Source organism: Anticarsia gemmatalis, chromosome 9 (genome assembly GCF_050436995.1).
Source record: "Anticarsia gemmatalis isolate Benzon Research Colony breed Stoneville strain chromosome 9, ilAntGemm2 primary, whole genome shotgun sequence".
NCBI lineage: Eukaryota > Metazoa > Arthropoda > Insecta > Lepidoptera > Erebidae > Anticarsia > Anticarsia gemmatalis.
In genome coordinates this window covers 11066070-11084527 of record NC_134753.1, presented here as the reverse complement: position 1 = coordinate 11084527, position 18458 = coordinate 11066070, and the positions used below count along the sequence as shown (strand labels likewise).

At 35.5% G+C, this 18458-nt stretch overlaps 1 protein-coding gene across 1 annotated transcript; it reads left to right on the top strand.

The window, feature by feature from the left end:
* The first annotated feature begins 3939 nt into the window (after window positions 1-3939).
* Window positions 3940-16995, top strand: Acsf2 (Acyl-CoA synthetase family member 2). The gene is made up of 12 exons (XM_076118690.1): window positions 3940-4033; window positions 9271-9454; window positions 10849-10977; window positions 11962-12182; window positions 12553-12668; window positions 12903-13009; window positions 13125-13252; window positions 13536-13704; window positions 14017-14130; window positions 15011-15153; window positions 16284-16425; window positions 16739-16995. The coding sequence occupies exons 1-12, from the start codon at window positions 3981-3983 to the stop codon at window positions 16964-16966; spliced, it is 1734 nt and encodes a 577-aa protein (XP_075974805.1). The 5' UTR covers window positions 3940-3980; the 3' UTR covers window positions 16967-16995.
* Window positions 16996-18458: the final 1463 nt, after the last annotated feature.

Genomic DNA, 18458 nt, shown 5'->3' with positions numbered 1-18458 from the left:
GTAAGGTGATACTCGCGAAACAAAAGTAGTGTGACTTAAATATTATTTAACCAATGATACAGCAATGTTTTTCGAACTCTCACTTGAACTTGCTATAAACGCATTTTCAAAATAATTCAAAATAAGGTTAACCCCACCGAATAATTATCCAAAACAGTCCAAACCGGATCAGATCTTTCACCTCCCGACCTTGTTAGAGAGAACAGGAAGGCGGAAAATACATTTGTAACGCATTTTCACCTACCTAGATCGGTATCGTGGCCTTAGGAGGTCGAGGAAATTTGCATGCCTCGTCACAACGTGAGGTGCGGGCCGCGAGGGGGGGTCGCGGGGTGGCGCTGGCGTCGCGTGCGCCCCACGCGCCACTTCCGGCGGGGAGGGGGGCAAGCGGCAGGAGGGGGGGCGCCGGCCTCGATTCAGCCCAGCCAAGATCAGATACCAAAAAGAATACAAAGACTTGACCGTGGTCCCTTATTACAAACATATTTTGTAAGTAATTTTACGTGTCCTTACGTATATGCGAATGTAAAATCATGTTTGACGTGAAGGTTGTTGCCGAAATATGTTGGAGATTATGAGCCTATTAGCAAAGGAGTTATAGCTTAGTTGGGGGACCGTTGAACTAGTGGAACATAGGTAGCATGTGTTTTAAAACTTTGGGAACACGAACTTTTATAAGAAAGCGTGGGATTTAAGAAAACGGGACATCAGAGAGCTCTCCATTTTATGCTTCTATGTATGTTGTTTACTACCCTAACTAGGTGAGTTAAAGAAAAAGAGACAATCTATCTACATTGTAAAGGAAACGCGTGTCCCGAGTCCTGTTGCGACTGCAATAAACCACATTGTTGCATAAAGCATTGTAGCCAGGTCGTCGTCCATACCTAAATGTTACATAAATAGAATATTATAGTGTTAGAAATCAAGTGATAGCCTAAAAAGCCTGATTGTGGCGTTACCATTAGCCACCCTCGTTTGTTTCGTGTTCGAATCCAGGGCACACACCTTTGACTTTTCCAAGTTATGTGTGTATTACAAACTTATTGCCACTTGTTTTAACTGTATAAATAAAACATAGTGAAAAACCTGCATACCTGAGAGTTTTTAGGAAAGTACTGGAATTAAGTTCTAGCTCGTCTCTTGGCTAACGTGGCATCAAAGTTAGACCGTTAGTGACGGAAAATATTTTATCATTAATCTGTACTAATATTATAAAGCTGAAGAGTTTGTTTGTTTGTTTGAACGCGCTAATCTCACGAACTACTGGTCCGATTTGAAAAATTATTTCAGTGTTAGATAGCCTATTTATCGAGGAAGGCTATAGGCTATATATCATTACGCTAGGACCAGTAGGAGTAAAGTACCAGTAAAAATTGTAACAAAAACGGGGAAAAAATTCACCCATTCTCTCTAATGTGACGCAAGCGAAGTTGCGCGGGTCAGCTAGTATTAAATAATTGATTGCTTCAAAAGTTTCCTAACCGTCTATCTAAGGTTTTCCTTCTTCAATCTGTGTGTAGATGAGCACGTGATCTAGCGACGCTCGATGATCATTATCTGTTTTCAAGTAATAAACAAGTGTCATCAATAGCGCGTTTCTCCACAGTCGGTACTTAAGAGCATTGAGAATTTGACAAAAATAGTTCCGGTGACACCCGCTAGAGGAGCTGATCAGAGTTTCAAACAGATTTGTTCAATGATTAGCCGGTTTTCAAATCGTAAGAAATCGTCTATGTCATCCGAGTTTACGATTATCCTACTGCATTTGTCTGTCAAATTGGTAAAAGAATTGCAGAAAGAACAATTAGCGAATTTTCACGAATCAGACTTTCAAATAGTAATCCGTACTTTTAATAGGAATGCCTTTCAGATATCCTATTTACCCTGTTTATCGTTTCATTGGACCTATTTATAACTACCATAAAGCTGCAATAACCATACAATCTATACTATCATTAACTTATGCCCAAAATAGTAGGTACTCCGTCCAAAATGATAGGCTTATCATCAGCTGTGAGTTCTCGAACTAAAATAACGGATTAAACGTAATACGATGCGATAAGTTGGTGTATAGTCATTTTATTATTTAATTGTGTTATTAATAATAGTCTTTCCGCACTTGATCTGTATAAGTTACACATATATTTTGAAAAGATATAAAATTCTATCAAAAAGTGAAAAATCATGAATTTATGTAAGTATAGAAACTTCCAGAAATTACAACGAAAGAATATTTGACTAACAGTTAAGCAGTTATAAATCGTTAAGAGAAGTTACAGTGACGTAGCTACGCTATGACTAGGTGGTGCAGCGTACTGGAGCCTCCGAAGTCAGGATGTCCTCGGTTCTTGATCAACTATATTTTTTTATAGTGGGTTGTAGTTTAGGTGTAGACGGCCTTATTTTATTTATTGTACCAGAGCTCCTGTCGATACGATTTAAGGCGTAGGCTAGATAAAGAGGACTAGGCAGGGCCCGAATGTCATTTATACGAAATGCCATTCGGGCCCTCCATGTACGGCTTCCACGCCTTTTTATAGTCTAATGATGGTTCGACATGAAAATGTTTACCGTCAGTGTATGGCTATTTGTGTTTTTTTAGATTCTGTATTGTCGTTCTCTATCGTCTAACACTTATTGAATATTTGAGATTGAGACTCATTTTTATTTAACAAGCCGATTTCTGTGTCTAACTGCTAAGCAGAGGCCTGTCCCCTCGGTGGATTTTTGCCATCTAAGAACGCGACCCGTTTGAGTCTTTCCCGTCGCCGCCGACCATCTTGAGGCACCCACTTCACGGCAATAATAGCCTATCTCTCCGGGTGTCTCTCGATGGGCCCAATGCCACTTTAACCTGGCGGATTTATCGCTTTGAGTAAATAATAATAAGTTCATTGAAATCTATTTACGCACGCAATAGCTGGCTTAATTTTGGTGGGTAATTGCCATCATGTAGGTGATGTAAGGATTCCCATGCGTCACACCTTAATCATAGAATCTAGCAGTTTAACATACATACACACAAATCAACATAGTCACAACAACAGTGAATATAAAATCAAACATACTACTTACTTACGTACTTGTATTTTGTGATAATTTTAACTTTAAAAATACGCTGCACGAAAAAGGCAAAATTATGTAAAATAGAATGAATCAAAACCTCTTTATTTTCGTACTGTTTGTAACCACGACTTCATTAACACAATGTTCCGGTTTGACTCAAAACGATTGAATTTGGGACATTTGAATATGTGAATATAAAACAGACGGAGGAACTGTTGACATAATTATTGTTTGTGTTTTTGTATGTACACATTACATTTATTTAAATAAATAAATAATTATATTTGTTAAAAAATACAGATACTATACGAGCAATGTATAAACATTATTTAAAAGTAATATACTAACTATAAGTATCAGGAGTTTATTTAAAAAACCCGTCTGTATAAAAAGTGACTTTTAGATAAAAAATAAGAGTCTATGCTTACTGTCTATAGTCTGGGATATAATGACATGAATTTTGTCTTACTATTATTTAAAAAGACAAGTTTTTTTCTTCTTAATAATTTTACGTGAAGATTTGAGCTTGTCTAGCGTATGAATGGGTAAACGCGGCTCCAGCACTTGGCGAAAAAGCCCAACCCATCCTCTATCAGTTTTTTGCCCAGCAGTGGGACAGTAACGGGTTAAATTGACTATTTATTTATATTATCGTACGCAACGTTCTAACTAGCGTCGCGCGGTCATGTTAAAGACACGACAGGAGAGCATAAAACCTCCTTTGTCAGTATCAACTCCTGCGCATGCAATCAACAAATATAATAACAAATAACACTACATCAAAACCGGTTATAAATAAAGTCCAATAAACAATTAACCAGCTGATACGTGTACAGATTAGATAAGAGTTATGTAGTAGTGTGATAGCTGTCAGTGTGTTGGCGACTGTCGCTCTGTCGTGTCGTGTTGTAAACATGTGGAGCAAACATGCTTTGAGTGTGACGAGATTCGGCTGTTATAATGCAAGGTATGAATGTGTTTTTAAGGAAAATATATTATTATTGTGAGGCAAATTAGTAGTTTCCAATATTGGGTTGTAAAATAATGAGAAACTGCTTTTTGTTCGAATTAAGTATATTTTAAATCAGAATATGACCAATAGGGACTAGGTTTTGTTTTATTTTTAAAGAGGTTTCCAGCCAGCTCGTTTCATTGGCTCTACCTTCCGAACTGGTGGTAAATTCGGCATCATAAGTGTCTACACTGACCTGAATGAATCAATGATTTAATTTTGTTTTAGGTAGTATATTAAGATAATAAGTGTGACAATGGTTTTGTTAAAAATTTTTTCATTTTTTTTTTCATTTTTTTTTTTTTTTACAACTCCCGCACTAAGAATTGCTCTTGTGTCGCGGGGACTTTTACAAACATACAAACAACGGACACAAAGCACAACCAGACCCGAAGCAATTATTTGTGGATCGCACAAATAATTGCTCCGTGTGGGAATCGAACCCACGACCTCCCGTTGCAGTGGTATCGGCGTGGCGACCTAAACCACCGCGCCACGGAGGCAGTCATATAAAATGATTACTAATAAGTTATTATTTGCCCATTATATGACTCTATTAATTACAATCACTGTACAATACAATAAAACATATCTCATAAATAATAACACATTTACTTCCTTTAATTCGTAAATCCAGAACAAAAAACTCTTATCATGTCATGTCCTCCAAAATTAGAGCCCTTCAATTGATCAAGGTCCGCATAGTTTATCTTCTTATCAATCGCTAATCCGTCATTACTGCGATGATTATTTTACAATTTCATTGTATAATATCGATAAAAAATCTTATTTTTCCTTAAAGAAGACAGTATGTGTCAGAAAATCTTCGAATTTTCCGAATAAAAAACCAATGATCGAGTTGCAATATGATTATTTTCCATTTTATAACAATGATTGTTAACTACTTCTTTCTCCTTATACATTTTACAATCATTCCCCTTAGTGTGTTTTCTTAACTATGAAATGATATAGTTTAATAACTAAGTAGAGCGCCTTGCATATATTATAAAATTTGTGACATTAGTGACCCGCGAACTTAAGCAGCTAATGGTAACCCGTTTGATACAACTACTCTAATTTGGAAATATACAGAGTTATTAATTATTATCTGGACAAACCGAGCAGGCCAAGGCATTCTACTAAGTTGTCGAACTATAGCTTCTACCCATAACCTCGCCGGGTCGAAAGATTTCCAGATGTGACAATAAATAGTATTTTTTTTTCAATTACATATTGTTCTTTACTCCATAGCCTTTGTTATCCATAGCCGCCTCCTCTCTTTATTTACATCACAATTACTATTATACCACATGTAAGTTCGGGTTATAATAATCCTCTGAGTGCACTTTCATCTTAATCCTTTGAGTAGATTTTCGAGAAAGAGCAACATACATAATATATCCGCTATCGTTTTTATAATATTAGGTAGTGAAATGAAGATCAAGTAGTTACGGATTCTGGGTCAATTCTACGTACTTATGTACTTATAAAAGAAGTACGTTTTGTTAATAGTCCTAGGTAAACTAATTAATAGGAAATAATTAGTAATCAGCTGGTGTATTGTTTATTTGGTTTCATTGACCAACAATTAGAATTTCGAGTGTTGACCGTGAATAAATACATACCTATGTACTTACTTTTGTAGGTATAATCAATGCGTATACGCATTTTTCATGGATTTATTGTAGGAGGAAATTCTTATTAGTAATACTACAAGTACTACTATTCAAGATTTTTATGCAAAAGAATCGCGCGTGAAACAACAATCGCGCGTGAAAGAGCGTGCGGGTAAAGGGTGTGCAAGAAGAAAAGCACTGCCGTCCTCTAACTATAATGCCGTTATCTACAAAAACAATGTTTCGAGATATTCGTGAAAAGGCGCGAGAAAAGAAAAATGCATTCATCTGTCAAGCCCGCCCCGGCCATTCGCATGAAAACGCCAAAATTCGTCCTCGTTTAGGGCGAGATTTTCTAATGTTGGCTTTATTTTTATATCTATCTTTGTTCTTATTATGCCCTTGTTGCCTTTGATTTATCTAGAAAACCTTTCGAATGTCGCTTATTTGTGCTGTTATCAGCCAAAGTGTGTTTTTGCTTTATGATAAGAAGGATATTGCTTTGTAATGGTACACATGGTCGTATAAAACGATGCCCTTATTAGTATAACAGGTCAATGACTCTTCCGGTAGAATCATAAGCCTTTTTTAAAAAGATTTTTCAATTGCCCTTGATGGATACAAACGATCCATGATACCATTTCTACATGTTATATGTAACTGGTTGATTGCCTCTGTGGCGCTGTCGGTAATCTATTCGACTGCTGATCATGTGGCCTCGGGTTCCATTTCCGGGCCAAGCAAAGTACTATTACCTTTTGAGTTTATAAGAGCGTATTACACTAAAAGCCCCGAGTTTGGTAACGTGCCGGTACATATATACTGCTCGTACCCTATTACTGATCACCTATTACTATTGTGAACAACGAAACGTGGGTGTAAACTTTCAGGTAAAACAAGCCTGATATTATGTATGCATAACTAACTAAACACGACCATTCTCTAAACCTCTATCCATAAGAGGCTTAAATAAACCAGAAAATTACCAAATTTCAAGTTCATTTGCGTAACTTAGGAAACAAACCCTGACCCTCGTGATTTATTGATGATGCCACTTATGTACTTATACTTTAAATAATTATGTTAAGTTATAAAATCACGAGTCAAGGGAAACCAGTTACAGAATTAAACAAACAGCCTTTACGTATCAATGACCTGTTTCAACATTATTTTATTTGTTATCAAAATAATATATAATAATTTAACATTATAAAAATATTTTATAAGCAATAATAACTCATGTGTTTTTGTAATTTCACACTTTTGGAAAAAAAAATGAGTAATTTTTTTTATTTATAAATCATAATGATCATAAGTTGAACGGTTTAAGTTTAAGACAGAATTCTTAAGAAAAAACTCTTCAGAGTACGGACATTAATAAATCTTCTAAAACACAAGTTTATGAAAATAATAACTTTAATAAAAAATAGATACTTTCATCGTTTTCAGAAGCTAATTGATTAACTTTCGAGTATATGAAAAGTGTTTGTTGCCTAACAAACAACTTCTGTACCAGGAATATGTATAACATTTCAAACATAGGAATCACAGAAACAAATTTCAAAAACAACTACTTCTACCATGGAATCGAAACCAAGACACCAAACATGCAATTAGTGACGTAGCGTGCACTTCAACCATTGAACAAAATAACATGTGCCATTTTATAGTGTCCTTTGTTCATACAAAGTTAAGTAGAATGATGGGTTAATGACACATTATCATGAGAATTACAGCAATTCCGGTTTAAAAGTTAAATACAATAACATTGCGCAGTGATAGTAGTGTAACCAGTTGCCTCCCACGTAGTTGGGAGTTCAAACCCCGAGGACTTTGACTCGAAGTTATGCATGTATTGGAAGAGTTTGATTTGAATTGGGAGAAATACATCTACATTACGGGAAAGTTTTATAGTTGATTTAAATCAGTGTCTTTTATGACTAGTAATGTGCTCCTGACCGATATTCGGCTACGGTAGCCAGTTTAATTAAAATTACGCCTTTTTCTTATGTAGTGACGAAAAAACGCCACTTACTGCAATCCCTACAAACTTCTTTTGCTACATTCATATCCAGATATTATTTCATACATGACCGCCAGTTAGGAGTACTGACTTTTTTGAACGACATCATCATTATTTGTTGTCTTAAGTGTAGAAAGGCCAAAAGGCCTGGTTTTTACTCTTGCAAATTACTAAAGGGTCTCTATTTTTTTTAAAGTGAGTTCAACGAACAAAAAATTCACTTGACTGTGCATAAAAATGAAAAACCATCGATGTAATAAGCATCGATGATTCACTTATGGGTTAAGATTATTAAGCTACAATACAGATCCACATAAAAAATGAAGTAAACATGACAATTAAAAGGAAACGAGACGAAAATAGTCATACTAATAGTCGGATATCGGAACCAGTGACTAAAGCCAGAATTTCAAGTTATACAAGCTTGACAACTCGGGTTCACGTGAGGCAGAATGTAAACAAACTGAACGTAATCTTTTAGTTTGTTGACATCATATTAATAAGAGCCACTAACACATTGCACTTATTAAATACTAACTTATGACTGTCTTTCTTCAAGACACGAGAAAGTTATTTCAAATTTGCCATTTTAACAATTTTATTGCTTTGCATAATGAGATTAATTTAGCTTTTAGCTTAGAACATAATATAGTATAATACAGTGAATAAGGGATAGGGAATAAGAATTTTATTCAGTTTCGTTCTAAAAAAACTACTCTACTTTTGTGTATTTCATGTTTCGAAATAGCTTGCTGTAGGTATACTGGCTTTAATAAAGGTAAAAGTAGCCAAAAGAGCGTAAAGGTAAAACTAGCTAAGTTTATAAAAAAAACTATTAAACGACCAATGCAAAAGCCGACACCGAACATTAAAACAATATTTAGTATTAAAATTTGCATAAGTATTAATCTACGTTGAACGTTGATATTACCTGTCTTATTGATAAGATAACAGTAGAAACACGGCAACACGCCTTCAAACAACAAAATTAATATTAAGCCTACCCTTATCAGTCGTAAAGAGATATTACTGAATTCTTTGTAACTACGTGGGGCCGTAATTATATTGACAATGGGAGTGTCTGTATGTTGACGGCTTTATGAACAAGCAATAGTAATGAAAACAACTGCAAAAAAACATTGTCTGGAAATACCTAATAACTAAAGAAAATATCAGGACGAAAATAAATAAGTACAAAGTCTTCAATCCACAAATGGTCAGCGTGGTGATCTCAAAGCTTCTTTTCTTAATTTCAAGACAGTTAAGTGTTAAAATTAGTATTATACCACTGTAGTATTATATTCCTATAATGCCTTAAATTTACCAAACGATTGAAGAGTAAGGTTTTGAGGCACCAATACCAATAAATATTTTTCTGCGGAAAAAGATTTAAAGATCTCCTGGCTACATACAGTGATCAAATAATAATGCATGCGAAAAAACCTTAATCATAATTTATTAATTAAGATTTAGAAAGGTTGGCTCTATTAGCTTAAAAAGGTATTAAGGCATATGATACATAGTACATAATAATATTTCGAAATATTTTCCAGATGGACTCGAAAACTACAATCAGCAGCTGGTGGCAGCTACTTACACAACCCGGGAACAGAACCATTAGTCTACGACACATTAGGCGATGTTATAGCTCAGACAGTCGACAAGTATCCTGGCAGAGTGGCTGTCAAATCCTTGCATGAAAATATCACTATTACTTATGAAGAATTGTTGAAACAGGTGAGATTTAATGCACCTATGATTGCGCGTGTCTCTACTGCGCGTCGCCGTCGTTACGTCTACCCGCACAGAGATCGCGAGTAAGGTGCCGTATCGAATGAATATTTAATTTTGAACAGTAATTTTTCTTTCTCCAAAAAATGCCTGATTAAAGTATCAGTATTTCTAAGACTAGACTTTGAATTCTTAACATGTTTTTTGATATCATAGCTTTAAATTCAGTGGACTTTGAAACTAAATAAATGCGATACTCTTTATCTGTTGTTTATTCGCGGCTGAACTGTAATTTTGATGCAACTTAGCCTTATGGATAGTTGGAAAACCGGATCAAACATACTTTTGAAAATAATCGTGCTCGAAGGGCCTTAAATGCTGATTTATTACGCGTGTCTTTATACTGATACAGTTTTCGATCTTCAGAGTAAACTTGTGTTAACATTGTTTCCAAAGTAGCTATTAAATAACAATAACATGAAAGGGAAGTAATTAAAATCACCTCACAGATAATAAATAGCTACAAGAAGAGTCAATCTATAAGTCAATTAAATTATCTGTCTTGCTATATTATTAAATGGCTTTTATAAAAAAAGACAATAACACAAACAACAACCTTACAAGGCTTGAAAATTATACCTTTCGCTAAGATTATTGTTTTCATAATAAAATTTGTCTGCATCGCGCATTAAAAAAAACACAGATTTAAAGTCTACCTACAAATGTTTGAAGGTAAACCAATACAAATTTAGCAATCATAAACCCAAACTTTCGTACACACCTCATAGCCTTTGATAGATGAAATTAGTTTTAGATATCAATACCTATAGCACAATTATCGAGAAATTCTGTATGAAAATCTGATCAGCGCCTCTAACGGACGCCCTATAAACAATTTTTGCAGTACATTGTAATGTCAATCTCTTGATACTCGATAGTTCCGATTGCAGAGAATCGCGCTACTGATAGCGGCGTATTAACTCGCAAATTAAGTTAAGTTATCATATAAAGACCACCCACACAACTCACACGAGCTAAATAAATGTTATTATAAAATAGACACGTTTTCAGTTGGATGCACCGCAGTTACTAAACAAACCGATCTCACGTTCATTTAAAAATCATATTAAATCCTTATATAAATAAATTGAACCCATTAATGTCCCGCTGCTGGACATGGGTCTCCTCCCATAATGAGGGAGGGTTAGGTCTTGAGAGACTATTAAATCCTTATGATCAAAAATTTGGCAAAAATACATTTTGTATGACCTTTATACGGGGCATAAAATCCAGGTCATTATCTTGCGACACAATTTAAAAAAACTTAATGCCAAAAGTTCTTAAGAAATATCGCCACAAAAAACAATTATGCTCGAGTAATGTGATGTGTTGGTTTTCAGGCAGACTCCCTGGGATGTGCTCTCCGAGCGCAAGGTCTGGAGAAGGGAGACAGGCTGGGGATATGGGCTCACAACAGTGCAGCATGGATAGTGGCCGTGGTCGCCGCCGCCCGGGCCGGACTTATATCTGTAAGTTTATATTCAACTCTTCATCTTAGGTTTCCAATTTTTTGTGACCTAACAAGGGAATATAAGAAAGAAAAGTTTCAGCGCCCTCCTTTATAGGACCCACCACCGCCTCTTGCAAAAGCTAGAACGCCCACTAGGTGGCGGTATTTCCCAATTGGTACCCTATGCTAAGTACTAATCCCCCTACGTCTGCCTTGCCCCCAGTTACATGTGATGATGAATGTTTATTGTGTCACACATCTTCAGACTTTGAGTGTGATATATAGTTAGGAAATTATAAAAAACATACAAATAAAACCATGGGTTTTGTAACCACATTTTTTGTGTTAGAATAAAACGATGATGTTAATTTACATAACAAATTATTATAATTAAAATAAATTACCTCATTTAATTTAAGATATTTTTGTAATTATATAATAATGTTTATCTTGTTACATTTATAAACATATTATTAATGCCAGAACGGAAAGAAAAATGTATAAAACATGTGCCCTTATTTAAGAATAGTTTACGAATAAAAAAGAGGTTAAGGTCGATCAACACATTGAATTGTTTAAAACAATGATTTTAAAATAACTAAAATACAGTTGTATTTTATATTTATTTATTGTCCACGAACGATTTAAACCTTAAATAATGGAAACTATGTGCTTATAACTTATTGCGCAATAACTTAGACGAACTAATGGTTTAACTCATTATTACGTAATTAAAAGATAGTAAGCCGTTAAGCATACCAGACAATGCACCCGTTACACGCATATTTCTATCACATATGCAGAGATAAAATGATGCATGCATTGTTTGTTATGATATCTTTTATCACCATTAAACTCGCGACTGTTGAGGAAATTAAAGAGGGGAACTCATGAAAAAGAAAACAAAGTTTTTCCAAAAATCATTATTTATTTTAACAGCCAAAGTGATCTTGCTCACCAGTGTTTGAATTATTTTGATGAAAACTGCTTACTTTATTTTCAGGTACTAATAAATCCAGTATACGAGAAAAGCGAGCTAAGCTTTTGCTTAAAGAAGACAGAAATGAAGAGCTTATTAATAGGAGCGACATTGCCAAAAAGAAATTACTATGAGACATTAACACAAGTATTACCAGAGTTACAGAACAGCTCACCAGGATCGTTGAAATCTAGTGAATTTCCACATTTAACCTCTATTATTTATTCTGGCAAGGACAATTTACCGTGAGTACATTTTGGTATCTTGTTGTAGTTTAGATGATAATTTTATTAGGTATTAAGTTTTTACAGAAACTTCTTAATGTTTAATTACGTTAACTTGTTACTAGATGGCGTTAGGGCTTGTTTTAGGTGGTTAAGTTTTTGGTCAATTATTAACTTAAGGGAAGTTATCCTATATTTTCCTTTTGGTTTTATTTGATCTGACTACTTATAGTTTTAGTAGTAGTTTTGGTAAGCTTCTTCTACAGCCTAAAAGTGCCTCTCCCTCCCTATCGCTTTAACTCAGAGAAAATCCATAAATAATAATAATAAACGGAATAATTAATAGGGACCCTTTTATCAAAAAATAAAACATTTATATATTTTGTTCCAGCGGCACCACATCCTACGATAGCCTAACCACGGGACAAAGCACTCAGATATCGCGCTACGGTAGTGAAGTCACATCCAAGGACGGCTGCATCATCCACTTTACCTCGGGCACCACTGGTGGGTTGCAGAGGTGCTTACCTTGATAATAGATGTCGCTAATTGACTTAAAAATACTACAAACTTGTGTACTTATTTGTTGTAGAGGTTGTACGTTAAAATATTGGCCAATAGATGGCATTGGGTGTCATTTGTTTGTAAAATCTATCTTTTTCTGTTGGTCGGCAATTTTTAAGAAAATAGTAAGCTAAATTGTGAATGAAGTGCTAAGTTATGATGTAAATTTCGTTTCAGGTGATCCAAAAGCTGCTCTGGACTCGCACTTGGGTGTAGTTAACAACACATACTTCACGGGGATAAGAAATAAGTTCCATGAAAGTCATCACAATATATGTGTGCAGGTAATCAATGTCACTTATTAACAAATACATGAATAGACAGTGCCAAAAGGGAACGTGCCGAATGTGTTTTTGATGAATGTAGAAGAGTGCCTTAGTAACAAAATTGAATTTCCAGGTGCCACTGTTTCACGCTCTAGGATCCATCGTGACAATTCTCGGTGGGATCAGACACGGCAGTTCACTGATACTCTCTGCTCCCATGTACAATGTCGATGCTAATATTATCGCGCTGTTTGCTGAAAAGTAAGTCTCTCTTTCTACGAAAAAGTAACAGTTATTTAAAGCTTAGGTTAAGGGTAGCTTACACATGATCGTGATTACAAAAAGCATATGTAGAGAGTCTCGAGCATTTTCCTGCTCTTATAAATCAATTTGAGGCTTCCGTACAAAAAACACATTTACTTTAATTGAGGTTTCACCTCACTTAACTCTTCGGTAAACAATCTGGTCTTTGGTCAAACTGTAAAAAGGGTACCATGTATAAAAAAAAAGATAACACACTTACGAAAAATCTTGTGATTTCCAGATGCACCTCAATAACGGGTACTCCGACCATGTTTGTGGACATGCTGGCTAAGGTCAAGACGATGGGAGATGTGCCCTCGAAGCTGCAGATGGCGCTAGCGGCCGGCGCGCCTTGCAGTCCACAACTTATTAGAGATATGCAGAAGTACCTCAAGGCTGACTCTGTGAAGGTATGTGGCAAAGCATTGTTTGATTATATAAAAAAATAAGTTAAAAAATAGATAAAATTTAATACTAAGGGGATTAAACTATTTTAAGATCATTATTTCATAACAATAATAGGAAACATTATTTTAATCAATAAAATTCTAAGTTGTGACGTCAACACAATTTTCACACAAAAAGGCAATTGTTTTGTCATAAATATTACTTTGACGGAATATTGACCCGATTTGTGACAGCTGATGCACCTCCTGTTTTACGACAACACAACTATGAAATGGCACTACTTAAAGCATTGCATAAAGTACTGATTATTTCAGAGTCTATACGGTATGACGGAGACCACGGCGTGCATTTTCCAAAGCAAACCCGACGACAGTATTGATGCAGTCGCGGAGTCTGTCGGCTACATAACGGATCACATAGAAACAAAGGTAAGGTCCCATTGCTTCTAATAATAATATATAAATACTCTTTATTGTATCACTTGTAGGCACATGAGCCCTTCCTGAATGATGGAGGTTAGGTCCAACGCAAACCGGCGAATTGACTAAGAATAATAAAATTAAAATAAGCATTAATTCTTATGACTTGTGGATTAAAATGGAAAGCCAAATATCGATTATGGCACCAATAACTACAGATTTCGGTGTGCCTCCGCTGTTTTGCGTTGGACCTTAAGGTATTAAATCCTTTTCGTTGATACTCTACAGTCAGTATTTACTGACGAGTATCAAGAATTTGACATTTAAAATGTACTGAATATCAGTTCCCACGCCACCCACTAGGGGCGCTTATCATACAAAATTTCTCGTTTGCTCGCTTGCTTGTGTTACTGGTTTAATCTCTTATGTGATTGATAAAAGGTTCAACCTTGTCCCGCGATATTTTACATTTAAATTTCAAGTATTGTAGATGAATATGAACAAAAGATATTATTCATAAAGGTCATGGTCTCACCTTTTAAGTACACTGTAAATTTTTCGGAATATGTTATTCTGTGTTTTAAGTCATTGAATATTGTTAATAAATTAATATTTGAATATTTTCGTTACTTTCGGTAAAGCCAATGCCATTTCACTGAACTTTACTTCTACATTTTAATATTTCTTCTTTCTTTCTTTGGACTGCCTCCGTGGCGCAGTGGTTAAGGTCACCACGCCGCTACCATTGGGTCGAGAGGTCGTGGGTTCGATTCCTATAGTTTCGGGTCTGGTTGTGTTTTGTATCCGTTAAAAAAACACTGATTTTATTTACCTACGTAGGTATTATATAGGATATAGCTACAAAAGATTAATTTTAATGACTGCTTAGGTGGTGGACGAGAAAGGTGAAATGGTACCATTTGGCAGTCCCGGTGAACTGTTAGTACGCGGCTACAACAACATGATCTGTTACTGGAATGAACCGGAGAAGACCAGAGCAACCCTGGACCAGGACGGCTGGCTTAAAACCGGGTAAGACACTTTAAATTTAAATTATAGCTATATTATTTATAACAAAGTCTAAAGGAGAATTGAACATAAATGCCAATTCAAACCATAAACATTAAACTGGATTATTGAACTAAGATAACCGTAACGTGATTCTCTACCACTGTCGCCTATTGACGACTTTCTAGCTATCGACAAAGGAGATCGGCAGATTTCGTACAGCTTAAAGTTTGTGTTGTTTCGTAACAGAATTTGTACCACTTATTAAGGGGACTAAGTCACTTATTTTTATTTGGGAGTATTATTTTTAGAAGTCCGGATTAATTAGAAAGTATTTGTTTATTTAAATAATAATTTTTGGTCTATGGCTTATATTTGTTGACAACTAAAGAAAAAGAAAATCTCATGAGACGTCACTTTTCGTCTGACGTCTACGCATCCGCTAATTTGCTGTTGTTTTGGATTGTGGTTTTGACAGCATCTGAGCAATTTAGCGAACTATCGGGGCTTCTTAAAATGGACATAACTTTTACCTCCCAACTTTTAAAAATATAAGAATTTTAAAATAAGCTTGTTTATCATATTAGCTACCAATTAAAACAAAAACTAAACCTAAACATGACATTTTATAAGCTGTACGAATTCTTCATATAAACCTGCCGTTCCCCTTTGAGCAAAAATCTGATCAGCGCCTCTAGCGGGTGCGATAGGAACTATTTTTGCATTCCATTATAAATGTCAAACGATTGTTGTACAATTGATAGTAACGACTGCAGAGAATGGCGCTACTGAATAGACATCATAGTTTTACTATACGGTAGGGCTACTCATACATTTATATTGTCTAATTAATTAATAAACACATTTATCATATGGCTGGTTAGTCAAAGTATTTACTGATAACCTGCTTGACATAATCGGGCGGTTCATTTGAACTTTGCACTTATATGTTACGCTCTCCGCGTAACATAATTTATACTCACCGCACTACGAAAGAGACTCGAAAAGAACCTTTCAAGTAATGTACCTTTAACGTGTTGAGCCTTTCCAGAGGTAGCAGGTTGAACCAGCGCACGGCGTTTGTTAATGCGTACAAATAATCATGTATCTTGTAAAAAATGATCATTTTACCAAAGTGATGATGTTTGTTATAGAGACAAGTTCACAATAAGCGAAGATGGTTATGGTAAAATAGTTGGTAGACTGAAGGACATAATCGTGAGAGGAGGAGAGAATATCGCGCCGAAAGAGATAGAGGATCTACTGAACACGCATCCCGACATCGTCGAGAGTCAGGTAAAGAAGTTGAATATATCTTATTTTACTGTTTTATTCAGTATATGTGGTCGAACCGTAATTAAATTAATGAAAGCTCTACCTTAACAAGCCTTTTGCTATACTCTGTCTATTTTTTCCCAAGTATCTAAGCATCTGTATTTTATTATAGACCCATCTTGCCACAGGTTTTCTACAGCCTTATGTCCTTAACTTCTCTATCTTACCCTTGACATTTAGTCGTTAGTGAATACTTACACACTTAGCTCTTTGTTTCAACAACCAATAAGATGGAAAGGAATTTATTTCAAGAACCCAATAATCCTATCTACAGGTGATAGGAGTTCACGACGAGAGATTAGGTGAAGAGCTCTGCGCAGTCCTACGAGTCAGAGACGGTGCCTCCGTCACCCTGGATGATGTCAGACGCCACTGCGACGGCCAGGTCGCTCGCTTCAAAATACCCAGAATCGTGAAGGTCACCAACGAGTTCCCGAAGACTGCTTCAGGGAAAATACAGAAGTATAGGCTTAAGGAAATCATAGAGGCGGGAAAATTATAGCTTTAAATTAAATTTTATTTATTTTTGTACTTATTGTTTGATTTTACCCACATAATTGACCTATTAGAGTCACACGGACCACACGCTGCCAGTGGCATGCATGCATTATATTTACACTCTGCACACAAATCCCAGCTATCTGGCAACCCTAGTTACAAGTGAGCAATCATGACTAACGCCAGCTATTAGAAAAGGTCAGAGTGCGTTGATATGACTAATATCTGAATCTAATATCAGCGTGGTTTTAATGAACCTCTTTTTATCATATAACGAATAGCTACTGCCTGTGACATTACCTGAATGTTTTTAAAGATTTTTACGACTGTAATAATAGAGCATAGTGATAAGAGTAGGACTCTTATGACTAATGAAACAATCTAATGAAACAATATGTAAACAAAGGTATGAAATTCCTTAAAACCAGCCTGTTACATAAGAAATATTTCATAATCGGAACTGCAGTTACCGAGATGAGTGCTACATGCAAACTTAGAAACTTTACTTTTCTATATAAATGTAGAAACGTTATTAGCTATTCAGTTACTTTGTATGAAGTTCTTAGTATGTAGGTAGGCAGGAATACAATGTTTCATAATACAAAACATGTGATTAAAACTCATTACAATTTTAAATCGAGGTTTTTATAGAGACCCGTCTTTTTACTTTACATCAATTAAATAGATCTATATTTTTTACGAATTTCTTTTGAAGAAACTTATGTTTTGTAAGAGGGTTTCAGCATCAAATTCATCGGCATTCGATTTTCCAGATTTCCTTCTAACTCGTAGCATTATAGATTGTTACAACGTCGTATATTAAACTCAATTCCAGTATTTCAAGTAGCTGCCGTGTCTTGAGTGTCTTAAATTGTAATGAGTTTTTAAAATTCATTGATATAGTAATTATATTATAAAGCTCAGCGTCGTACACAGCTCATTAATTAATTACTAATCAACTGAGAAACTGTTCGCTTTCGTTTATCTGTGCGTCGCCTTTCGCCTTGCTGTCAAACACGCATCATTATAATTATAAGATGCGATTCCGATAAATGCGCTTTAGATGCGTGATTTTCTATAGTCGGTACTATCGAGTATCGAGAGTTTGACATTTAAAATGTATTAACAATTAGTACCTACGGCACCCGCTCGTAGCGCAGCTTGGATTGTCATACAAATTTTGTCGATAGCTAGCCGGTTGTCGGGTAAACGGGCCAGCGGTGTAGGACTTCTTAGGTACTCTCCGAGGCATAGAACTTGTACCCGAGACCTCAATGTGGCAGTTACCTGTTGCATACACTACTGTCTTCGCCACCCAATCAGTCAATGCTCCATATTATAACCAGGCAACGCGAAAGTATAAAGTTGAAATTAATAGATATAGGTTTTAATTATATTAAAATATTAAATAAATATAAATATAAATATTATTGGACAACTCACACACGGTCATTTGATTCCAAACTAAGCAGAGCTTGTACTATGGTAACCAAAGA

Excerpts from the sequence above, each read along its gene's own strand:
- Acsf2 (XM_076118690.1), top strand. The coding sequence starts at position 3,981 with ATGTGGAGCAAACATGCTTTGAGTGTGACGAGATTCGGCTGTTATAAT. Across the intron at positions 12,183-12,552 it reads TCTGGCAAGGACAATTTACC|CGGCACCACATCCTACGATA; the intron begins GTGAGTACATTT and ends ATTTTGTTCCAG. Across the intron at positions 14,131-15,010 it reads CGGATCACATAGAAACAAAG|GTGGTGGACGAGAAAGGTGA; the intron begins GTAAGGTCCCAT and ends ATGACTGCTTAG.